Genomic DNA, 26,631 nt, shown 5'->3' with positions numbered 1-26,631 from the left:
TTGATCCTACGCTAGTCCACTTCCCCTGGAGATAATTAGGCAGCATTGCTACAATAGGATTTACGCCCTGAGCAGTGTCTAAATAGCTAAGACCTGGCAAACTAGGATCTGACTTAGCAATTTCAAGTTCAAGAAGAAGGTCACCTAAGTCTCTAAGCTTATGATTGTCCTTAACGGAGATCTTAGGAAAGTCTTTTAGTCTCTGGAATAAGGCAGATTCAATGACTTCTGGGCTCCCATAGTCTTGTTCCAAACGTTCCCAGGCAGCATCAAGGTCTGCTTCAAAGGTATGAATGTAGACAGATTTAAGTCTCTTTACTTGTTCTGAAGATTGTTGCCCCAACCACTTTATTAGTAAGTCAAGTTCTGCTTGGGGTTCAAAATCCAAGTTCTTGGTTACTGTCTTAAACGTAGATCTCCAACTCCTATAGTTCTCTGGGCGGTCATCAAATCTAGACAGTCCGGTAGCAATCAACTCTCGCCGCATCATATACTTTTTGAACTCGGCAATGTTGGTGCTTTCAGTTTTTACACCCACAGGAAGTACTGATGGTGCACCATCTTTGATCAAGGTTGGTATCCGATACTGGCCAGTATTTGGAGGGAAAGGTACAGCAGATGGGTTCAGTCCAGGCAAGGGTCTGGCGTCTGAAGGTCCTTGTGCATTTGAAGTTGAAGAAAGCTGTATTACAGGAGGCATAGAGTTCACTCTGAAGTCTTCTGCTGTGCCCTTGTAATCTCTACTCACAAGGGGTTGTGGTGGCACATAAGCTGGATAGGTTGGTACACTTGATTTTGTGGCATGCGGTAGTAGTAGAGTGTCTGTGTTGGGAGGTGCATACTGGCTTGCTAGAGGATTATGAGATGGCTCTGCAATCGTAGGCGGGACTGTATCATTATGGTTCTGGGTCAAGACAAATTGTAGGGTCCTTTCAACAGGGTCTTGACAGGCGGTCAAGCTAGGATAAGACGCTCCTTCTTCTTCCAACAGGGCTTGTTCCAACACAGATAATTCCGCTAAGGCTACTTCCTTTTCTCTTTTCTTCTGAAGTATTTCTAGATGGGCCTCTGTTTCTGCTTGAATGCGTTTTGCTTCTGCCTTGACGGCTGCTTCTCTTTCAGAACAGGTGACTTGAACCTGGGCTACTGCAACCTTTTGGCGAGCTCTGAGTATTTGGTCGCTCAGTGATGACCTTACAGAGCAGGACCGTAATGACTTAGAAGAAGATTTATGATGTGAGCGGGCAGATCTAGATGATTTTCCTGAGTGTCTGGAAGAAGCAGATATACAGGATGTAGTTTCATGAAGCTCTGCTAATCTACCCTCTATCTGTACCTTTGCTTCAAGATATGTGCTATGTCTCTGATGCTCAGTAGAAGTAAAGTCTTTTAATTCTAGTGAAGCTTCCTCCATGTTGGAACGTGACAAAAGGGAAGAGTACTTTTCAGAAAGTCTTTTATAATTCTCAAATGCCTTCTTAACCCTTGAGAGGGCGGCGTTCAGTTGCTCAGTGTTGTTGCTAGTTTCATTAGCGGCTGTTATACAACTTAAAGTTTTCTCCCATAATGCAATCAGGTTATCAGCTATCTCTTTCTTATTTGCTTCATAAGCCTCCCTTGCTTTCAAGGATGGATGAGCGGCCCTAACTGGACGTGCAGAATGAAGCAAGGTGTCTGCTTTATCATGAGCAAATGCAGGCTCAGTGGAATCTCTGTCAGACATGACAAGTGCTGCAGTTTAGTGTCTTGGAAATCTGCCAAAGCTCAGCTCTGTAGGTATTGATACTTTGTTTGTAAGCAGCCTGGGCCTTAGAGCTGGGGCTGCAAGCCAGCTCAAACTGGATTCTTGGCAAAGAAAAACACAGTTCAAAATCACCTTGTGTAAGGTAAGAATATAGTTCTTATGCAGATATTGAATTCACAGTCCAAACGGCTTGACAATAATGAATCCTTGGACCATCCCAGGACCATCCCCCCCCCAACCCCCTCGGCTTGTTGCCGAATGGGTTGGGGGAACATAGCAGATTATGGTTATCACTTTTTTTGTGCCTAATAATGAACTACAGTTATATATAAAAATATGAAATTTACATATTTCTATCTGAAAATAGATACTATACATTTATTAACTTTAGAGATCATTTGATGGTATATAACATTTTGTCCAATCCAGAAGTGGCATGTGGTCTAAAGTTTTGGTCTAATTTCAAAAATTCTTTTTTTCCTTTGTTCTCTTTTTTTAGGGCCCAAGACTTCTTCCAAAGTACAGAGTAAAATCTTTCTCTGCATCTGGACAGTCGCTAGAAACCATGGTTGATGTACATCTTTATAATAGAGTCAAGTCTGGTCTCATTGACCTCTTAGGGGCACGAATGTACTTTGCATCGCATGTACTGTCTCCTTACTGTTACACATTAGGTAAATAAAATATTTCTTTTATAGGTTACTTAAAGGAGTGGTTCACTTTACTTTCACTTTTACTTTAACTTTTGGTATTCTATAGATTGCCCTATTCCTAGCAACTTTGCAATTGGTTTTCTAATTATTTTTTTTTTATGTTTTGAATTATTTGCCACCTTCTGCCACTTTCCAGCTTTCAAATGGGGGGTCATTGACCCTGGCAGCCAAAAACCATTGCTCTATAAGGCTACATTTTTATTGTGGTAATGGCAGTGATAACATTAAGTTCTCAAATTACAAGCTGTATTTAAGTATTAATGTACTTTTGTACAGTGTATGTTTACAAATGCTAAAAGCCTGGCTAATGAAGTTGGAAAGCTGAGGGTTTTGGAACTGTAGGGAAATTTTAATTGGCATTGCTAAACCAGGGCTAAATGAGTAAAATGACTTGGTGGTAAATATAGGAGACTGTATTTTGTTTCAGGGGGACAAGGGAAATAGAAAAGTGGGAGGGGTGTGTGTTTGTTAAGCAATATAAACCCAAAATAAAAGAAAAAGTGACTGGGGAAAATAAGGCAACTGAAGCCTTATGGCTCAAACTTTTCACATATTGTAAAGTGTCAGACAAATTAATTGTAGGGGCTATCCTATAGACCCCTTCAAGCTAATGAAGAGGAAGAAACTTAGTTCCTGTTGCAAATACAAAAGGCTACAAGTGCTAATATGGAATTTTAATTATCCAGATATTTAACTTAGCAATAGTAATGTCTGGGCAGTTAATGTAACAAATATACAGTTGGACAACAAAGACTCTAAGGGGCCAATTTATCAACATTCAAATATAAATTTTTGCCACAATTCATTCGCAACAAGTTTGCCTCTTTTGTTAAAGGAAAAGTAACACTAAAAATTTTTAAGTAAAAAAATCTATTCTTCCCTGCTCCAATAATTGCCCTATCCTGCAAACCATTAAGTATTTTGAGCTCTTTTTTAGAAAATACCTGTTAAAACTTGGCTTCGGGTCATTTGAACAAAGGCGATGCATGGGAAGCATCCACTATGCGGCGATTGATTGATCAAGCCTAGCCTGACTCCTTCCTATACAGAAGGAAGGCTAGGCTCGATCAATCGATCGCCGCATAATGGATGCTTCACCTGCATCGCCATATTTCCTTTGTTCAAATGACCGGAAGCCAAGTTTCAACAAGCATTTTATAAAAAGGCATTCAAAATACTAAATGGTTTGCAGGATAGGGAAATTATTGGGGCAGGGTAGAATAGATTTTTTACTTAAAAATTTTTTAGTGTTACTTTTCCTTTAACAAAAGACCCTTTAGATATAGACACCTAAACCAGCTCCACCTTTCTTATTTTTCAGGCCAAGACATTTCTGTTATAGTACCAATAATACAGATAGAACTGTCAGGCACTATCTGTCATGCTTGCTGTGTTCTAAGACAGTGCTGTACAACTTCTGTGGTACTAAGGGCCAGAATTTTTCTGGCCAGTAAATCTCAGTACTGATACCATTTAAAGCTTACTCAAAGGTAAGCAGTCACAGCAGCCAGACAGGTGGGGGCCACACGGGGGGGGGGTCACGGGCCACCAGTTGGACATCACTGTTCTAAGAAACTGTGATGTTTGGCCAGCATCTAAAAGTGGCCATACACGCGCCAATATTGGTTAGAGACGAGGAGATCAATATTGGTAAAAGCCATGGATATTGATCGCCTCGTCAGATGGGCTGGTCTGGGATTTTGATCAGGGCCTTTGAAGGAGCCTGAACATTGTAACGTTAATGCTAAATCGTCAGATAGGGGTAAAGAATTCCTTTGTTTTTACCTGCATATGTGCCGCTTTAGCTCTGCCTTAGTAGAGTGGACGAACAATCTTTCCTACAATCATTGGTCTTGGGAAAGATCATAATTGTAACGTGTATGGCCACCTAAACAGATAGACTCCTAGTAATATGGGGCACACGAGGCAGCCTGCTTTTGCACAGGATGACAGTCTGCCCCCTATGCCCTTGTCCTTAGTTTTCTTTTTATTTGGTCAATTGTATGTGTATATATGTATGTATAACTTGATTTATAAAGTGCTACATAAATATGTAGTGCAGTACAATTTTACAGTACAGAAAAGTACTCAAAGGAAGTTAAGCATAATAAAAGATAACAAGAATAGTAAAAAATTATGTGCTAAAAGGCGTGGTAAGAAGGAGGTCCCTGTCCAATAGAGTTTACAATCTAAGCAAGTGGATAACATACAGACAAAAATCAAAGGAGAAAGTGTACATAGGTTTGAGACTTGCCTTAATTCATTAATCCAAAAAGCTTCCCTTCACAAAAGGTTTTTACCAATGTCACCACCCCTAGGATGTATATCGACTTGTATGGGCAAACAATTAAATGATGAAGTGCCAGAACTGGACCCGACAAGATATGTTCTAGTGCTCTAAAAGGTAGACTTTTGCCCTTAAGAGCAAGACTAGACAAAATAATGTTTTAGTGCTCCAGAAGGTAGCATCTGAATTTTTTCTTAAAGAGTGAGTGTTCCCTACAGAGGAATTCCAGAGGTAAGGAGCAGCAAGATAGAAAGTTTAAGACAAGAGTGAGCAATAGGTGTGGAGGCTAGGGGTAGGAGAGACCGGACAATAGTTAGACAGGGCTGGTCCAGTGTAGCCATAGGTTTGAAACAGGCTTGTTTGAATTGAGAGGGGAAAGTACCAGAAGCCAGAAGTCCTGGGGGGTATGTTCAGATGCACGATTCATTAGGTAAAGAATGAAGAAGTGAGTTAAATATGGAAAATAAGCGTTGTCTTAAACTTTCTATCTTGCTGCTCCTTACCTCTGGAACTCTATCCCTGAATTCCTCTGTAGGGAACACTCACTCTTTAAGAAAAAATTCAGATGCTACCTTCTGTAGCACTAAAATATTATATTGTCTAGTCTTGCTCTCAAGGGCAAATGCCCATATCTTGTGCACTCTTATCTTCCAGACCACTTAGATTGTAAGCTCTATTGGGCATGGACCTCCTTTCTTCTGTGTCTCATACTATATATTGTATTTATTATAACACTTGTCCCTCCCTGTGTGTAATTTTGTATATTGTAAGATTGTACAGCGCTGCATATCCTTGTACCGCTTTATAAATAAATACATTATACATACATACAGGTGTTTTTTTATAGACATGGTGGAAAGCAGATCTGCTCTTGAATCAATTGACAGCCTAGCAATGTCCCATGTGGAGCTACATGGAGCAGATATTACCACGAAAATGTGAATGTATGCATTTTCACACCATTATCCACTCCAGATAGCTCCACATAGGCTGATGCTAGGACAGTCAATGAAGCTACAGGGCTGTGCTCATTACAGCAGATCCACTTTCCTATGTGTCTATAAAAAATGTTCTCAGTTCACTTAAAATAATGAGAAAGCCTGTCAAATCCTCTAATGTCCCTTGTTGCTGCTTTTATTAAACTATTTTTTTAGATCAGTTGTCAGTGATTTACTTCACTCTGCTGCCCTTGCGCTGGTTTCCCATGTTATGTCTTAAGATATAGAAAGGCTGAGCTTGGCCAACGTCTGGACACACTTATTCTTTAGATCCTCTGTCTTGAGCGGTAAATTTTATGTCTGTGCTTGGCTTATATGCCCCACCTTATCTCTCCTCTTCTCACCACCCTCCCCAATTTACACTCACCATCCCTATCAGTGTTTTATGTAAATTCAATAAAAAAAATGTAAATTAGTAAAAAAAAAATGCATAAGATTGCACAGATTTCTCCTGAAACCAAGCAATCCTTTACGGAGGACCTTTTTTTATCAGATGTCTGTAGTTAAACCATATAATGACTCTAAAGGTGGTCACACACAGTAAGACCTGCTCATTTGGCAAAGTCTCCAAACGAGGGGATCTTCTCTTGATATGCCCTAGGGCCAAACAATTGAATTACAACAACGGGTATAGGGGCTGTTGGACCAAAGACGAACAGCCCCTGTGGGGCTTTTGAATCATAATCAATCAATTACTCAATGCACACCAACTAACCACAAAAGGCAGCAAATGGTATGTTTAACGTATAATGCTCTTTATATGGAAAAAATTCACAGAACAGTAAATACAATTACAATGCATAATATACATACCACCAGTTGGACAAATGCAATATACAGAAAAAGCAGGCACGTGTGAATTGAGAAAACCCCAATGTTTCAGAACACAGTCCTTTGTCAAGGGGAAACTATTTGTTTCATTTGAATCGTCACAGCTGAAATTACAGTAAGGGTTAAGTTTAAACCCTACACAGCTGGCTGCCACAGCCAAACTGGTCTGTGTGGTCATTGCTTGTTACAGAAGCGTCTGGGCCAAAATTTGACCAAGCCCCTGACAACATTCCCCTCTAGCGGTCTATATATAATATATAATTGCCTTCAAGAATACTGCAATGTATTATCATTAAAATGCTAAAGAAAATCAGGATGAATTTCAGTATGGTGCAAAATATTGCCACTCTAGTCTCTGTAAATAATTAGTAGCACCTATTTATGTGGATCAAGGAGTCCAATTTGAGTCACAACAAAATGCTAGTGTTCCTTGCAGTTCTCTAAACACCGGATTAGGTAACTCCCCAACAGTCTTCTGTTCATCTGCTAGTGGACAGTATGGTGGCTTATTGGTAAGCAGTTCTGCAGTGCACCACTGGGGTCCTGAGTTTGATCCCAGCAAGGACACTTGCAAGGAGTTTGTATGTTCTTCCTGTGTCTGCATAGGTTTCCTCCAGGTACTCTGGTTTTCTTTTAGACATCAAAGATGTACGGACAGGTTAATTGACCTCTGACTAAATTGGACCATAGTGTGTATGACTCTTATAGGGCCTTAGATTTTGATGATGATGTATTATCTCTGTAAAGCATGGTAGAAATTAGTTAGTTTAATGCATTTCAGTTGTAATCATTAGGGTAGCTTGCTGATGTGCATCCAGGTTACTTTTTACCCCTTTCTTTCTTATGTAGGCAAAGTTGAGACAATATTGTTGGCCATTGGCTACTTTCTTAACCTTTTTCTTATGAAGAATTATTATATTGTTGGTCCTTGGGGTTACTTCTGATGAAACAGAACCTAAAAGCACTCATTATAAAGTTTTTACCCCATGTTAATCTAAAATCATTTGCTATTTTAAGCAAATTGTGTTGACATCCACTTGATTTATGAAATATAATGCTGTTTTACATTTAGATGTAGAAATCAAACTGGATGAAGAAGGGTTCGTGTTAGCAGCCTCCAGCCATGAAGAGGTTCACAGAAGGTTTGCATGTTACCTTATTTAGAATGAGCTGGTACCATGTTTGTATTTTCTAATTTATATAGAATGAACAGATGTATTGTTTAGATTTTGTTATAAAAATGAGAGAAGCTGTGATTATATTTGCAGCTACAAGAAAGATCATTTTGCTTCATTAGCAGATAATGAGCAATAATTGTATGCGTTATTGTTGCCTCTATTTATAAAGTAGTACAATAGGTAAACATGAACCATGCCCACAAGGGTTACAATGTACAGGTATGGGATCCATTATCCAAAAACCCTTTATCCAGAAAGTTTAAAATTATGGAAAGGCCGTCTCCCATGGGCTCCATTATATGCAAATAATTCTAATTTTTAAAAATAATCCCTTTTCTTTGTAATTATAAAACAGTAGCTTGTACTTGATCCCAACTAAGATACAATTAATCCTTATTGGAGGCAAAACAATCCTATTGGGTTTATTTAATATTAATCCTTATTGGAGACAAAACAATCCTATTGGGGTTATTTAATATTTAAATGATTTTTAGCAGACTTAAGGTATGGAGATCCAAATTACATAAAGATCCCTTATTCTGGATAATAGGTCCTATACTATTTGTTACCTTAGTGCTATTGACAGAATAACCTGTTATGTTTCTGAAATTAGAACATAACTGGGTTAATACTGGTAATGTATTGTACTCCAGAGCAGATAGTCAGCAGAAATTTCTAAAGATGCACTGAATCCAGGTTTCGTTTCGGGATTCGGCCAATTTCAGCAGGATTCAGATTTGACCAAATCCATAGTCCTGACCGAATCAGAATCCTTAAAATCGTGTGACTTTCCGTCACATAAATACGGAAGTTGAAATTTTTTTATTGCTTTGTTTATTTGCATGTGCAAATTAGGATTTGGATTTGGTTCGGTATTCAGGCAAATCTTTTGTTAAGAATTCGGGGTTCAGTCGAATCCTATAATAGTGGATTCGGTGCATCCCTAGAAATAGCCCTGGTCACAGTCAACAATTAAACTATATAGACATCTTTAATATGTTCTCCCAGCTCAGAACTTCACAGGTTGGCACTGCAGAGTTTTCTTTAAAGCTATCTAGCTATCAAGGGCATAGTTTCTTTTACACAATTCACAGATTAACAGTATTTGAAGGCTTTCAGTAGTGGGTGGTGCACTTATTTTCTGGAAAGCCGAGGGCCTTCAAGTCCCAGGATCCATTACTTAACCATAGAATAAGTTGAGGAAGGGTTTGTATTACACTGTGAGCTTAGGGGACATGGGGAATTGGCCCCAGCTAGTACACGGACTATCATTGTTTTCTTTCAATCTGTTATATCTGTGTAAAAAAAATAAAATAGAATATAATTTTTTTAATAATCGTTTTTATATATATATATATATATATATATATATATATAATATCCTTGAGAAAGGTCCTAATAAGGACCGAAACGTTGGTTTTAACAATATATCTACAATAAAAAAATTTTTATAAAACATTGAAGGGTGTGCTGGCCACAGATGATTATTTTCTATATATATGTGACCTATAAACTATACCACTCAATTGAAAAACAAACTGAAATCTTTTAGGTGGAGGAAAGAAAACCAAAAAAACTAAAATAATGTGGTTGCATAAGTGTGCACACACTCTTCTAACTGGGGATGCAGCTGTGTTCAGAATTAAGCAATCACATTCAAAATCATGTTAAATAGGAGTCAGCATACACCTGCCATCATTTAAAGTGCCTCTGATTAACCCCAAAAAAAGTTCAGCTGCTCTAGTTGGTCTTTCCTGACATTTTTTTAGTCGCATCCCACAGCAAAAGCCATGGTCCCCAGAGAGCTTTCAAAGCATCAGAGGGATCTCATTGTTAAAAGATATCAGTCAGGAGAAGGGTACAAAAGAATTTCCAAGGCATTAGATATACCATGGAACACAGTGAAGACAGTCATCATGAAGTGGAGAAATATGGCACAACAGTGACATTACCAAGAACTGGACGTCCCTCCAAAATTGATGAAAAGACGAGAAGAAAACTGGTCAGGGAGGCTACCAAGAGGCATACAGCAACATTAAAGGAGCTGCAGGAATATCTGACAAGTACTGGCTGTGTGGTACATGTGACAACAATCTCCCGTATTCTTCATGTGTCTGGGCTATGGGGTGGAGTGGCAAGACGAAAGTTTTTTCTTATGAAGAAAAACATCCAAGCCAGGCTACATTTTGCAAAAACTCATCTGAAGTCTCTCAAAAGCATGTGGAAAAAGGTGTTATGGTCTGATGAAACCAAGGTTGAACTTTTTGCCCATAATTCCAAAAAATATTTAGTTTAGCGCAAAACCAATACTGCACATCACCAAAAGAACACCATACCCACAGTGAAGCATGGTGGTGGCAGCATCATGCTTTGGGGCTGTTTTTCTGGGGCCTTATTTAAGATAGAGAGAATTATGAACAGTTCCAAATACCAGTCAATATTGGCACAAAACCTTCAGGCTTCTGCTAGAAAGCTGAACATAAGGAGGAACTTCATCTTTCAGCATGACAACGACCCAAAGCATACATCCAAATCAACAAAGGAATGGATTCACCGGAAGAAGATTAAAGTTTTGGAATGGCCCAGCCAGAGCCCAGGCCTGAATCCGATTGAAAATCCTGTGGGGTGATCTGAAGAGGGCTGTGCACAGGAGATGCCCTCGCAATCTGACAGATTTGGAGTGTTTCTGCAAAGAAGAGTGGGCAAATCTTGCAAAGTCAAAATGTGCCATGCTGATAAACTCATACCCAAAAAGACTGAGTGCTGTAATAAAATCAAAAGGTGCTTCAACAAAGTATTAGTTTAAGGGTGTGCACACTTATGCAACCACATTATTTTAGTTTTTTTGGTTTTCTTCCCTCCACCTAAAAGATTTCAGTTTGTTTTTCAATTGAGTGGTACAGTTTATAGGTCACATTAAAGGTGGAAAAAGTTCTGAAATGATTTATCTTTGTCTCATTTTTGTACAGCACAGGAGCCTAACATATTTTATCAGGGGTGTGTAGACTTTTTATATCCACTGTATAATAGATAGATATATAGATAACAATAGTTTTAACAATATATCTACAATAAAAATTTTTTTTGATAAAACATTGAAGGGTGTGCTGGCCACAGATGATTATTTTCTATACACACATAATTTTGGCTAGCACCCCGCGGAATATTGAGCCTTGGAGTGCGGACACCATTTGGATTGAAATATATATATATATCAGGAACAAACGGAGCACACCCTATTGAGATTCAAATGCCCAGGGTGCTAGCAAAAAAATATAAAGCAAGAGAATGAGCTGCACAGACCTGGACTTGGCAAAAATATAATAAGTTTATTTAAGAAAAGAGATCCAACGTTTCGAGCACTAACTGTGCTCTTCCTCAGGGAAAAAACCAAAAGACAGTGAGAACCCACCCGCTTAAAAAGCCCACTTCAGTAAAAAAAGGGCGCCAAAAAGGAATAGTGGTAGCCATGGTAACCAAAATAAACAAACCGGCAAACCGGAAACCGGCTTTATGTGTTTCTATTCTGTGCTATTTGTTTGCCAGCTCCTTCTCCTTACTATATGCTTTTGATCATGTTTATTTACAGTTTGTTTATTTTGGTTACCATGGCTACCACTATTCCTTTTTGGCGCCCTTTTTTTACTGAGGTGGGCTTTTTTTTTTTTTTTTTTTTACATTTTTATTTTTAAAATATTTTTCAACATACATATAAATTGCATATTATAATGTAACCGTGTCATCAATGGTTACATCTTGCAAAGAACATCTTAACCGTAACATTTGTTTTTTACTTTTATCCGTACATATATTGTCTTTTGGGGCGAGGCCCCTTGTACATATAATTCCGGTTCCAACAAAATTATCCCGTTTATTAACAATAAACTCTGTAACTCATCTGTTTGTAATGAGTAATCCTTTTTTTATGGTAATATAAAGCTGTGACATTCTGTTACTGGTGCATATATATATATGAACTAACTTAAACAACAATACAAAAAAAAAAATAAACCAAAAAAAAAGAAAACTCAATAATGGAGATATATTATCAGAAATGGACTTGTTCAAAGTCTTATTTGGCAAGCTGTATCTATTCATAGTGTGAGGATGTGGGGAGGTAGTAAATTGTTGTACCTGTAACTGACCCAGGGTTTCCAGACTGTCTGAAACTCTCTTAGTTTATCTGCAGCTATCCCTGTTAGTTTTTCATTAATAAATATCCAGTCAACCTTGTTTTTAAACATAAGGAAGTTTACTGTTGGGGACTTCCAGGACTTTGCTATTGTCTGCTTGGCCGCTAATAGTATATGGTTAAGGAGCTTTTGTTTATTCTTGGGAACATTAGCTGTGGGTAAACCCATTAGGGCTTCATATGGATCTTTGCGTAAGTTCACATGTAGTATTGAGTAAACCATATTATAAACTCTCACCCAAAACCTTACCACCTTAGGGCATTGCCACCAAATATGGCCCATAGTGCCAGGGGAAGAGCACAGTTAGTGCTCGAAACGTTGGTTCTCTTTTCTTAAATAAACTTATTATATTTTTGCCAAGTCCTGGTGTGTGCAGCTCATTCTCTTGCTTTATATATATATATATATATATATATATATATATATATATATATATATATTATATATATTATATATATTATAATATAGAAAAAGAAGCCGCTCTCTCAGGACTTAGGTGCAAAAATAAAAAGTAATTTATTGAGTAGACGAACTGACGTTTCGGCTGAACACCTCAGCCTTTCTCAAAGTCAAAAACACATTGTGAATGCTAACATTAAATACAGTGACTGGCGGGAAAATACAAACAGAAACTGGGTGTGACGTCACAGTTCCACGTAGTGCAATACACAGCAAGCGTGAAATACTCATTAGCATAATAAACAAATGCGTGTCTCATTGTTTATGTATAAACAAATGCTTTGTACATCCGCAATAAACATAACACCTAAAGAAAGAACCGATACCAGTGGACAGAAAGAGTGAAACTAAAAGTATCACGTATAAACAAACAATGTATCAGATATTGAGTTGAAAGGAAATTATCCAACATGTAACAAGTAGTGAGAGACAAAGTGACACAGGGGTGAGGTTACAGTTAACACGACCAGAGGGAAGCAGTATATGTAAGGAGCAGAGAGTATAAGTAGCCACAAGAGTATATATACCTGCTTGTTAAGGTAGCGGGAGCTGTTAGCTATGAGTGAGAGACAAAGTGACACAGGGGTGAGGTTACAGTTAGCAAGGCAAGGGGGGAGCAGTATATGTAAAGAACAAAGAGTATAAGTGGCCGAAAGGGTATATATACCTGCTTGTTAAGGTAGTGGGAGCCGTTAGTAAAGAGGCAAAATGTCAGAGGCACCAATGGGACCACATAGTGCCCTGAACAAATGCTATCTTAGAGTGCAGCAGTCCTTGGGCCAACATTAGGTAGTAAATTGGGTTCAGGGTTACCACTCACTTTGCCAGTTGTAGGCATAATCATAGAAGGCTTGTCTTTCAAAGTAGAACCATCCCGGATAATAGGCTGCACTGTTGCATGATCCCAGGCAGTATGTGCATGCAATCAATTCAACAGGTCTTGCCTACAGGACAGGGTTTACACAGTTTAACGCTGTTTGTGTTGTGGGTATATGGCCCATAAATAAAGAGTTGGTACCCAAATTATGGCTGAACGGCCCGAGACAGGGACTGGTCAGCACAGGTGGTATTAGTACCCCCCATATGGAGGACATAAACCAACCAGGCATTCCTATGGTGTCCCGTCAAAATGGAAGTAAAAAACAATGCCCATGTTAGAAGCTTGGTCATAGGTTGCTGCAGGTGTCTATTAAATAAATCTCAGTAGCACAACCGCAAGTCACTGCAGTCGTGTGCCACAGTTAAGGGATGCTAGAGATACTAAGCTAATCTACACGAGAGCAGGTAGTTTGTAAGTATTTTATAGACAGCAGAATTGAAAACAGAAATGTCAAAAGGACGTATTTTAAGAGGGAAAATACATGCACTGTAAAGAGCGGAGCCGGGAAGCAACTGAAACCCAAACGAGGGGAGGCACACTTATTGATACAAATACACCGACTGTGACAAAAAACACGTAACACATAACAATGATTAAAAAGTAGCTAGGCATAACAATGATTCTAGAGTAGCTAGACACTATATAGGAACTTGTAGGAACTGAATGTTCAAAATTATTGTTAACCAACAAATCCTATAGCAGTGCCTACAAGCCTGTATTACATTCAGTGTCAAAATAGGTGTATAGAAAAATGTACAGACCAATTACTGCTTTGCATATCATGAAATGACGATTACATGCATTTACTCGTGTGTTGTAATAAAGGTGATGGTTACAAGAGATCAGTCAAGCTAATTCGCCTTCAATTATGGTAAATAAAATGGTGAATATGAGACAAGTTCATTCAATCCAAAAGGACTCAGCGTGTTGAGTTTGTGGATCCAGCGGAGTTCAGCTCGCAATAGTAGCTTTTCTCTATTACCACCACGAACCGGAGGTGGAATAAAGTCTATAATCATGCTCCTCATACTAGCCAGCGAGTGATGGTGTGTCAAAAAATGTAGGGCTACCGGAGTGTCTGCCTATCCTGTGTCTATTGCAGTACGGATTGCCGATCTATGGTTCGCCATACGATCGCGAAATGTCGTGATGGTTTTGCCAATGTAGTATAAACCACAGGGACATCTGATGAAGTATATTATGAACTTGGATGTGCAGGTCACCCGATGCTTGATGGATATTGGCTTGCCTGTATGCGGGTGATGAAACACGGATCCTGTGATTAAGTTCGCACATGTTGTACAAGATGGACATTTGAAACATCCCGGTTTAGTATTACTAAGCCACGTGGTTGGTTTATCTAATGTATAACAGTGTATGGGTCTGTTTTCATCAGCAGATCCCTTAGACTCCGCCCACGTCTGTATGCAATGCGGGGGGGAGTTCTAAATATGGGTGGAAGTGTCTTGTCTTTGGCCATCACTGACCAGTGATTGTGGATTGACTCAATCATTGGTTTTTTGTCCTGACTGTAGGTGGTTAGAAAAGTGAGTCTCTCTGGCATAGTATCCGATTTATTTTTCCGGACCCCCAGGAGATCCTTTTGGCTATAGGACAGTGCTTTTTCTTTGCAGGATACCAAATGATGGAAGTTATATCCTCTTTTCAAAAATCGCTCAATCAGATCTTCGAGTTGTTCTTCCAATTGTATCGGATGAGAATTATTTCTGACCATACGGAGCATCTGTGAAAAAGGAATGCTCTTAAGGAGATGTGGTGGATGGCAAGAGGAGTGGTGAAGAAGAGTGTTACGATCCGTTGGTTTCCTATATGTGGTAGTATGGATTCCCGTTGGTGTTAGTGTAATGGTCAGATCCAAAAATGATATTTGTTGTGTGTTAATTGATGCAGTAAAGCGGATTGGTGAGGGCAAGGAGTTTAGTTCAGTGATCATAGACGAAAATTGTTCACATGTACCAGTCCATAGGATGAACAAATCATCGATGTAGCGGTACAATTTGAGAATGTAGGTCCCATAATTGGGTAAAATATGAGTATGTTCATAATTTGACATGTACAGATTCGCGAAGGAAGGTGCTACATTCGAACCCATACTGGTTCCGCTTGTTTGTAAAAAGAACGATCTTTCAAATTTAAAATAGTTCATGGTAAGACAAAACTGTAATAGATGTATCAAAAAGTCTATTGGTGGTCTATTGGTTGTAGGTTGTCTAAGCAGAGAATCTCTAACCACTTCAAGACCTTGATTAGTAGGAATTACTGTATATAGCGAGGACACATCCATTGTGGCTAGGCATACATGGGGAGGCAAAGGTTGCAATTGGAGTAATTTATCCAAGAAGTCGCCAGAGTCTTTGATATAAGTGGACATGCCTTGTACCAACGGTTGTAAGTAATAGTCTACAAATGTAGCTATTGGCTGAAGTAGTGAGCCTCATGCACTGACGATTGGACGACCTGGTGGTTTCAAATTGTCCTTGTGGATCTTAGGTAATGTATATAAAATTGGACAAATGGGGTAATCCTGTGTCAAAAAATCCAGGGAATTTTGTGAAAGCAGTCCCATAGAAAAACTCATTTGTAAAAAAGAATCAATTTGCTGCTTGAACTTCACTGTTGGATCTCGCGTGAGTTGTAGGTAGGTTTCCTTATCATCCAGTTGCCGTATGATTTCCAATCTGTAGTCCGTGTAATTCTGTATCACGATCGATCCTCCCTTATCAGCAGGTCTAATAACAATTTCTGGATTGTTGGCAAGTCTATGTATGGCTTGCCAACAATCCAGAAATTGTTATTAGACCTACATTTGTAGACTATTACTTACAACCGTTGGTACAAGGCATGTCCACTTATATCAAAGACTCTGGCGACTTCTTGGATAAATTACTCCAATTGCAACCTTTGCCTCCCCATGTATGCCTAGCCACAATGGATGTGTCCTCGCTATATACAGTAATTCCTACTAATCAAGGTCTTGAAGTGGTTAGAGATTCTCTGCTTAGACAACCTACAACCAATAGACCACCAATAGACTTTTTGATACATCAATTACAGTTTTGTCTTACCATGAACTATTTTAAATTTGAAAGATCGTTCTTTTTACAAACAAGCGGAACCAGTATGGGTTCGAATGTAGCACCTTCCTTCGCGAATCTGTACATGTCAAATTATGAACATACTCATATTTTACCCAATTATGGGACCTACATTCTCAAATTGTACCGCTACATCGATGATTTGTTCATCCTATGGACTGGTACATGTGAACAATTTTCGTCTATGATCACTGAACTAAACTCCTTGCCCTCACCAATCCGCTTTACTGCATCAATTGACACACAACAAATATCATTTTTGGATCTGACCATTACACTAACACCAACGGGAATCCATACTACCACATATAGGAAACCAACGGATCGTAACACTCTTCTTCACCACTCCTCTTGCCATCCACCACATCTCCTTAAGAGCATTCCTTTTTCACAGATGCTCCGTATGGTCAGAAATAATTCTCATCCGATACAATTGGAAGAACAACTCGAAGATCTGATTGAGCGATTTTTGAAAAGAGGATATAACTTCCATCATTTGGTATCCTGCAAAGAAAAAGCACTGTCCTATAGCCAAAAGGATCTCCTGGGGGTCCGGAAAAATAAATCGGATACTATGCCAGAGAGACTCACTTTTCTAACCACCTACAGTCAGGACAAAAAACCAATGATTGAGTCAATCCACAATCACTGGTCAGTGATGGCCAAAGACAAGACACTTCCACCCATATTTAGAACTCCCCCCCCGCATTGCATACAGACGTGGGCGGAGTCTAAGGGATCTGCTGATGAAAACAGACCCCATACACTGTTATACATTAGATAAACCAACCACGTGGCTTAGTAATACTAAACCGGGATGTTTCAAATGTCCATCTTGTACAACATGTGCGAACTTAATCACAGGATCCGTGTTTCATCACCCGCATACAGGCAAGCCAATATCCATCAAGCATCGGGTGACCTGCACATCCAAGTTCATAATATACTTCATCAGATGTCCCTGTGGTTTATACTACATTGGCAAAACCATCACGACATTTCGCGATCGTATGGCGAACCATAGATCGGCAATCCGTACTGCAATAGACACAGGAAAGGCAGACACTCCGGTAGCCCTACATTTTTTGACACACCATCACTCGCTGGCTAGTATGAGGAGCATGATTATAGACTTTATTCCACCTCCGGTTCGTGGTGGTAATAGAGAAAAGCTACTATTGCGAGCTGAACTCCGCTGGATCCACAAACTCAACACGCTGAGTCCTTTTGGATTGAATGAACTTGTCTCATATTCACCATTTTATTTACCATAATTGAAGGCGAATTAGCTTGACTGATCTCTTGTAACCATCACCTTTATTACAACACACGAGTAAATGCATGTAATCGTCATTTCATGATATGCAAAGCAGTAATTGGTCTGTACATTTTTCTATACACCTATTTTGACACTGAATGTAATACAGGCTTGTAGGCACTGCTATAGGATTTGTTGGTTAACAATAATTTTGAACATTCAGTTCCTACAAGTTCCTATATAGTGTCTAGCTACTCTAGAATCATTGTTATGCCTAGCTACTTTTTAATCATTGTTATGTGTTACGTGTTTTTTGTCACAGTCGGTGTATTTGTATCAATAAGTGTGCCTCCCCTCGTTTGGGTTTCAGTTGCTTCCCGGCTCCGCTCTTTACAGTGCATGTATTTTCCCTCTTAAAATACGTCCTTTTGACATTTCTGTTTTCAATTCTGCTGTCTATAAAATACTTACAAACTACCTGCTCTCGTGTAGATTAGCTTAATATCTCTAGCATCCCTTAACTGTGGCACACGACTGCAGTGACTTGCGGTTGTGCTACTGAGATTTATTTAATAGACACCTGCAGCAACCTATGACCAAGCTTCTAACATGGGCATTGTTTTTTACTTCCATTTTGACGGGACACTATAGGAATGCCTGGTTGGTTTATGTCCTCCATATGGGGGGTACTAATACCACCTGTGCTGACCAGTCCCTGTCTCGGGCCGTTCGGCCATAATTTGGGTACCAACTCTTTATTTATGGGCCATATACCCACAACATAAACAGCGTTAAACTGTGTAAACCCTGTCCTGTAGGCAAGACCTGTTGAATTGATTGCATGCACATACTGCCTGGGATCATGCAACAGTGCAGCCTATTATCCGGGATGGTTCTACTTTGAAAGACAAGCCTTCTATGATTATGCCTACAACTGGCAAAGTGAGTGGTAACCCTGAACCCAATTTACTACCTAATGTTGGCCCAAGGACTGCTGCACTCTAAGATAGCATTTGTTCAGGGCACTATGTGGTCCCATTGGTGCCTCTGACATTTTGCCTCTTTACTAACGGCTCCCACTACCTTAACAAGCAGGTATATATACCCTTTCGGCCACTTATACTCTTTGTTCTTTACATATACTGCTCCCCCCTTGCCTTGCTAACTGTAACCTCACCCCTGTGTCACTTTGTCTCTCACTCATAGCTAACAGCTCCCGCTACCTTAACAAGCAGGTATATATACTCTTGTGGCTACTTATACTCTCTCCTCCTTACATATACTGCTTCCCTCTGGTCGTGTTAACTGTAACCTCACCCCTGTGTCACTTTGTCTCTCACTACTTGTTACATGTTGGATAATTTCCTTTCAACTCAATATCTGATACATTGTTTGTTTATACGTGATACTTTTAGTTTCACTCTTTCTGTCCACTGGTATCGGTTCTTTCTTTAGGTGTTATGTTTATTGCGGATGTACAAAGCATTTGTTTATACATAAACAATGAGACACGCATTTGTTTATTATGGTAATGAGTATTTCACGCTTGCTGTGTATTGGACTACGTGAAACTGTGACGTCACACCCAGTTTCTGTTTGTATTTTCCCGCCAGTCACTGTATTTAATGTTAGCATTCACAATGTGTTTTTGACTTTGAGAAAGGCTGAGGTGTTCAGCCGAAACGTCAGTTCGTCTACTCAATAAATTACTTTTTATTTTTGCACCTAAGTCCTGAGAGAGCGGCTTCTTTTTCTTCTTATCTCGGTTTCACTGTGAAGACTGCACCCAGGCGGATTTGAGATTTATACGTGAGTGCCAGTATTGCATTTTGACTTTCTATATATATATATATTAAGTTCCCGATAAACAGCATTCACGATATAATGAAATCTCAGGCGCCTGGGTGCAGTCCTCTTCAGCGTAGATAGTCAACAAAAATATGAATCGCATCGCTCAGGACTTATAACAAAAATGTAGTTTATTAAGTGTAGAAACAGAGAACTGACGTTTCGGCCACAATTGCAGCCTTTCTCAAAGTTGCCAAAAAACAGTGCATCTAAACTTAAATACCCAGTGTGGCGGGAAACTCGAAAGTGACGTGTCAGGATGACGTATACACTCAGTGAAATTGATTACATACTATGAAATGAAAAAATAAAATGAAATTAAATAAAAAGAAATGAAAAATAAAAAATGTCCTTTACCATGTGTCAGAAGTATTTTTACCCATACCAGCGGGGACACACGGAGGGCATGAACACACTCCTTACCATTCTAACCCAAGGCTGAAATAGGGGATCTTATGCCCCAATATCATTGAGAAGGTAATCATTCAAACGGCACCACGGGGGTCCTGGTCCATTGAGGTAATGGGGTTTTATAAAGTTTCTTAATAATTTACAAATAACTATATACACTTCTTTCACTCGTATTCTACTTGCTGGATATCTTACTCTTAAAATCTTTTGAATGTATAATTATATTACGGAATTAATTATAATATACAGTGATGTTCATAATGCTTGAAAATTTATAGCGCATGTGTTTTTGTGATACCCTCTGGAGTCCAACTAACCCCTCTATTTTATCTATACAAATTAGATAAGTATGGGCCGTAAATAATTCAACATTGATACATGAATAATGTAGCTACGCGCCCCAATAGTAGGAGTGTGTTAAAGCACATTACGCGGCTAAAAGAACTGTGACTTAGTTTACAACATTATTTTATTACACACATTGGTAAAAATACTTCTGACACATGGTAAAGGACATTTTTTATTTTTCATTTCTTTTTATTTAATTTCATTTTATTTTTTCATTTCATAGTATGTAATCAATTTCACTGAGTGTATACGTCATAATACATCAAACTCAACAGTAGAAAGCACTCACAGCTACAGCATCAATCAGGTCAGTGATTTATTTCAGCATACCATCTACGTGTTTCGATCACCACAGGATCGTCATCGTCATATATAAAATTTATATATATTATTATACAAATATTTATTATATATATACATATATATACAAACAGTTCATAAGCTGCACACCATAAGTAAAAGGCGCTACCTGGGTGCCAGGACAGTGTAGCAATATATAGAAAAACGGAGAGGAACGGCACTCACAGGAAGTTTTCACATCAAGGACATCAACAAGCTTGTAGAAAAGTGAGGTTCTTTTATTAGTCCGACGTTTCAGCTCCTACAGGAACTTTCATCAGGGACAACAGTATTGCAGTGCATAGTGAACGTTTTTTAAACCCAAAAGGGCGCCAAAACTAACAACAAACAACATTAAAGTGCATAGGTTACAAAACACTTAATAAACATACAATAAACAGAAAAACAAAGGATCCCCGACTTTATGTTGATGGGGTAGACAAGGGGAGTAAAGGAGAAGGGGTACATTGCAAAACACACACTAATCTCAAGAGCGCGCTGAGCCAGCGCTCTTATTTATGCAGAAATGCCAGCGCTATTATCTGTGTAGACACGCTAGCGCTACGGTTCCGGTCCCTACATGTAGATCACACACTTATTGCAGGCAGTATTGGGTTATACATACCCGTCCGTGCCCTAGTGCCTGCAGCTCTACTGAGCTGTCGCGTCTTCCCAATCCTTCCGGCTCGTATATTGATGGTTGCTAGGCAACCTACCAGAGGTGAGCGGACTCTGCAGTCCCTCATGCATCGGCAATATCATGAGTCAATCGGCCACATATTCACCTTAGCCCAGGGCAGAGAATTAATCACGTACTGGTCCCTCACAATACACACTGGGGGGTAACAGGTGTGCTCCCCAGACCTCTGGTTCCACTACCCACTAACTTAGGTGCCCCACGTGGGGACACTCCCCTATTCCCGGGTCCGTAAATCATGCCTCTGCGACTTCTCTACCTGTCGGCAATAAGATGCCCTGCGTAGGGCTGGGCTTTCCTCAATAAGCTTTAACCTCCAAGTGAGCTATGCCAATGGCATTACCAATATGTATAGACCCCATCTGGGGGTAGTGTCTTGAGAGAACCACATAGCTGGATATAGGACAGGTACAGACCTCTGGCCCTCTTTATGAGGACTGTGATGTCAGAAAACTGCCCTGGGCTAAGGTGAATATGTGGCTGATTGACTCATGATATTGCCGATGCATGAGGGACTGCCGAGTCCGCTCACCTCTGGTAGGTTGCCTAGCAACCATCAATATACGAGCCGGAAGGATTGGGAAGACGCGACAGCTCAGTAGAGCTGCAGGCACAAGGGCACGGACAGGTATGTATAACCTAATACTGCCTGCATTAAGTGTGTGATCTACATGTAGGGACCGGAACTGTAGCGCTAGCGTGTCTACACAGATAATAGCGCTGGCATTTCTGCATAAATAAGAGCGCTGGCTCAGCGCGCTCTTGAGATTAGTGTGTGTTTTGCAATGTACCCCTTCTCCTTTACTCCCCTTGTCTACCCCATCAACATAAACTCGGGGATCCTTTGTTTTTCCGTGTATTGTATGTTTATTAAGTGTTTTGTAACCTATGCACTTTAATGTTTGTTGATTGTTGCTTAGCAACTAGTTTTGGCGCCCTTTTGGGTTTAAAAAACGTTCACTATGCACTGCAATACTGTTGTCCCTGATGAAAGTTCCTGTAGGAGCTGAAACGTCGGACTAATAAAAGAACCTCCCTTTTCTACAAGCTTGTTGATGTCCTTGATGTGAAAACTTCCTGTGAGTGCCGTTCCTCTCCGTTTTTCTATATATATATATATATATATGTGTATATATATATATATATGTATATATATGTATATATATATATATATGTATATATGTATATATATATATGTATAATAAATTATATATATTTATTATACATACAGTGTGTGTGTATATATATGTATATATATGTGTGTGTATATATATATATATATATATATATATATATATATATAATTTATATATATTTATTTATTATACATACATTATAATATATATATAGTTAAGGGGACACAGACCTATCTTAGGGATACAGGGGATCTTCTACTTAAGCTACAAGAATTGTATCCGCTTCCTCCAGACATTATACTAGCCACAATGGACGTTACCTCACTATATACAGTGACTGCCACAGAGGACGGTATAGCAAATATTAAAGAGTATCTGGTGACACATCCTGATAAATGCAGACTTCCCTCCGAATTTCTTATTGAACTTAGTGACCCACTGTCTCACTCGTAACTATTTTAAGTTTGAACACTCATACTATCATATCAAACTACAGACAAGTGGTACGAGTATGGGATCTAATGTTGCTCCATCTTTTGCTAACCTCTTCATGGCTAGTTATGTACAGACCTATATCTTTCCCATATACGGCAAGTCTATTTACAGGATGTTTCGTTACATCGATGATCTGTTTCTACTATGGACTGGCACGGTGGACCAATTTTGGTCCATGGTTGAAGGGCTGAATCAACTTCCCACAACGATACGGTTCACAGCACATCTTGATACAAACTCGGTTTAATTTCTGGATTTGGCAGTATCTGTAACTGGATCTACTCTAACTACGACTACCTACAGGAAGGATACAGACCGCAACACCCTATTGAATTTTTCATCTTGTCATCCTCCACATACCTTGCAGAGCATCCCGTATTCACAAATGGTACAGATGATTAGGAATAACTCTGACCCAATTGGGCTACAACACCAGCTGGATGAATTGGAAACGCGTTTCCGAAAGAGAGGATACGGAACACATCTACTGGGATCCTCAAGACATAAAGCCTCAGCCCTCACACAAGCCAGAGCCTTAGAAACAGCAGAGAGATCATCACCAAACATCACAAATGATAGACTCATTTTTACCAAAACCTTAACCCCAGAAAACCCTTAATTGATGCTATTTTTTATCATTGGTCAGTCCTGGAGAAGGACCGTACTCTACCACCTGTTTTTAGGCATCCTCCTCGCATCGCTTATAAAAGGGGACACAGCCTGAGAGACATTTTAGTAAAGACCGACCCCAAACATTGCTACCAGTCCACTATCTCAACCTCCTGGCTTCCCTCCTCAAGATTGGGCTGCTATAAATGCCCCAATTGCACAACTTGTAATGTGCTTATTTCAGGACCCACTTTTAATCACCCACATACGGGTAGGGTGATCCAGATCCAACATAGACTGACGTGCACTTCAAAATATATTATTTATTTTATTAAGTGCCCATGCGGACTGATGTACATTGGTAAATGGTAACAACTTTCAACTTTCTATGGCGAACCATAGATCTGCAATTCGGACAGCACTAGCATCTGGCGAAGCCAACACTCCAGTAGCAGCACATTTCTTGACTTACAAACATACACTGGCAAGTTTGAGATGTATGATTATTGACCATATACCCCCCTTGGTCCAAGGGGGCAATCGAGACAAACTGCTCTTACGAACGGAACTACAATGGATGCATCGCCTCAACACAATCAGCCCCTGTGGATTGAATGAACTTGTGTCCTATTCAGCGTTTTACCTTTAGAGGGGGGGTCTGTTCCTGATATTTACGGATGTAAATATCATCTTACCAGTCATATTGCAGGCCTGTGGACTTATCTGGACTTTGGACTATGTTATTAAGTGATTAATATTTGCACTATATCTGTTGGCCAATCTGGACTCGTAATTGGGCTTATTAATGACTACTTCTTATTACATTTCCCTTCTCCATGTTTGTTTGGCGTGAACTCTGTAACGGAATCCTTGGACTGAAGTATGAAATCTTTTGCAACTCCATATATACAGATTGAGACAAAATGAACAAAGGATTTTGCAACAAATGGTTTGTTCACATTTTATTACAAGTATTACAAATAGTAACAATGATTAACTATTGCTTGTTTTTTACTGTGACCAGATCAGGTTACAAAAAAATATTTTTTTGATACTTACAGAGGTTTGGCAAGGGACATGACAATTTACTGCTATTCTTTGTGTTAGAGTGGATACCTTTGTGTCATTCTGTTTTTAAGAGCTCTGCTCCCTCTCCCCAACACAAAGTATTTTTGTGTCCTTTTCTCCTTCCCTCTATCTATATGTGGCTGTGTCATTTCAGTCTATTTTATATCAACCTGTGGTGTAGGCGAAATAGGCTTGTTACTGTTGCTGGGCTGAACTATAGTACGTACCAATGATTACACGACATGTAACTTTAATAGCCTGACCTCTACACTGCATATGGGATTTGTAACTGCCAGAGTGTTTGTACCACCGCTAAGCCACTAGTGACCCTATGGTTTGTATGGTTTACGTGTGTCACTGTGAATAACGGCTGCATTACACAGGACTATCTGCCAACTCCGTTTCTGAGCACTTTGCATTAATCCCTGCCTAGGAACACAATCAAATCTACAGGACGTTTCCACCTGAACAATGTGGTAAGATCGTGCAAGATTGTCCTTAACATTACCCCCCAAGCGATCGATTTTGAATCCCCGTCAGGGAACACAATCAGAGCTGTGGATTACCGCCACCGGTATGGGTAGGAAGGACGTTACCCGCAAGTGCTATATCGTGTATTACACTAGTTCTGTGCTTATGATATTTCCCTCCGGTTACGGAGGTCTTGTTCCTCCCTACACTCTGGCATCCCGGTTACCATGGTTATGTGCCGGGAAGGCGATTTGGCGTCCCCGTTACCATGGTTACGCGCCGTGAAGGCGAGCGGCGTCCCTACTTCCAAGTAGCGTCCACATAGTAACTTTGGTTGCATGCCCTGGTTTGGGTTTTTGATGTTCTTGACAACTGATGTTATTGGACCTCCATCTCCCTGCTCTGAATAGCGCAACAGAGACCTACTTGACTAAGCGTGAGGTTTGCAGTTCAGTGAATACAGGTTGCTCACTTTTTCTGATATGTTTTCTGTGGTGTTCTGCGTTTTTCTGTCTATTACTTTCTTCATACTTTGTCACCCTATATTTACTATGCACATACCTTTGTGTTTGAACTTTTATTTTGTTTTTTATTTTATTTCACAGTATAACTATAATTTTTGATCCACAGGGGGTGTTAAGCTCATTCATAGTGTGACATCATAAGTTGTATTTTGGCGTCAAGTTTGGTTTAAATGTGGGTTGCTTGTTGTGTTCATTCACTTTGAGAAAGGCTGAAGGGACAGCCGAAACGTTCGTTTGCATCAATAAATTTTCTTTATTTTGCATTAAGACCTGTGAGTGCGGTATCCTTTCCATCTTTGTTTTACATTTCTACATACTGCACCCAGGCACTTTTGACTCCATCCTCACATGAGTGCCTGCTTTTCACTGCTATTTTGTGTTATATATATATATATATATATATATATATATATATATATATATATATATATATATATATATATAGTGCATATAAAAAGTCTACACACCCCTGATAAAGTGTCAGGTTCCTGTGCTGTACAAAAATAAGACAAAGATAAATTATTTCAGAACTTTTTCCACCTTTAATGTGACCTTTATAAACTGTACCACTCAATTGAAAAACAAACTGAAATCTTTTAGGTGGAAGGAAGAAAACCAAAAAGACTATTGTTTTGTAATAATAATGTGGTTGCATAAGTGTGCACACCCTTAAACTAATACGTTGTTGAAGCACTTTTTGATTTTATTACAGCACTCAGTCTTTTTGGGTATGAGTTTATCAGCATGGCACATTTTGACTTTGCAAGATTTGCCCCCTCTTCTTTGCAGAAACACTCCAAATCTGTCAGATTGTGAGGGCATCTCCTGGGCACAGCCCTCTTCAGATCACCCCACAGATTTTCAATCGGATTCAGGCCTGGGCTCTGGCTGGGCCATTCCAAAACTTTAATCTTCTTCCGGTGAATCCATTCCTTTGTTGATTTGGATGTATGCTTTGGGTCGTTGTCATGCTGAAAGATGAAGTTCCTCCTTATGTTCAGCTTTCTAGCAGAAGCCTGAAGGTTTTG

The 26,631-nt window shown here is 39.4% G+C and overlaps 2 protein-coding genes across 7 annotated transcripts in view; one reads left to right on the top strand and one right to left on the bottom strand.

Moving 5' to 3' along the window:
• fastkd3 (FAST kinase domains 3) overlaps positions 1-26,631 on the top strand; it is a 177,612-nt gene that overhangs the window by 57,497 nt on the left and 93,484 nt on the right. For 5 of the 6 annotated variants that reach the window (XM_031903265.1, NM_001142147.1, XM_012964381.3 and 2 more), the window contains 2 exons: positions 2,244-2,418; positions 7,646-7,715. In XM_031903265.1, coding sequence (XP_031759125.1) covers positions 2,244-2,418; positions 7,646-7,715 — 245 coding nt within the window. The remainder of the gene's footprint in view (positions 1-2,243; positions 2,419-7,645; positions 7,716-26,631) is intronic. The other variant, XM_031903267.1, reaches the window with a different exon arrangement.
• LOC101732558 lies at positions 13,200-16,062 on the bottom strand. The gene has a single exon (XM_004915316.4). The coding sequence runs from the start codon at positions 15,673-15,675 to the stop codon at positions 14,644-14,646; it is 1,032 nt and encodes a 343-aa protein (XP_004915373.2). The 5' UTR covers positions 15,676-16,062; the 3' UTR covers positions 13,200-14,643.

The sequence above is a fragment of the Xenopus tropicalis genome, chromosome 6, assembly GCF_000004195.4.
Source record: "Xenopus tropicalis strain Nigerian chromosome 6, UCB_Xtro_10.0, whole genome shotgun sequence".
Lineage (NCBI taxonomy): Eukaryota > Metazoa > Chordata > Amphibia > Anura > Pipidae > Xenopus > Xenopus tropicalis.
This window is presented reverse-complemented; position numbering and strand designations above follow the sequence as displayed.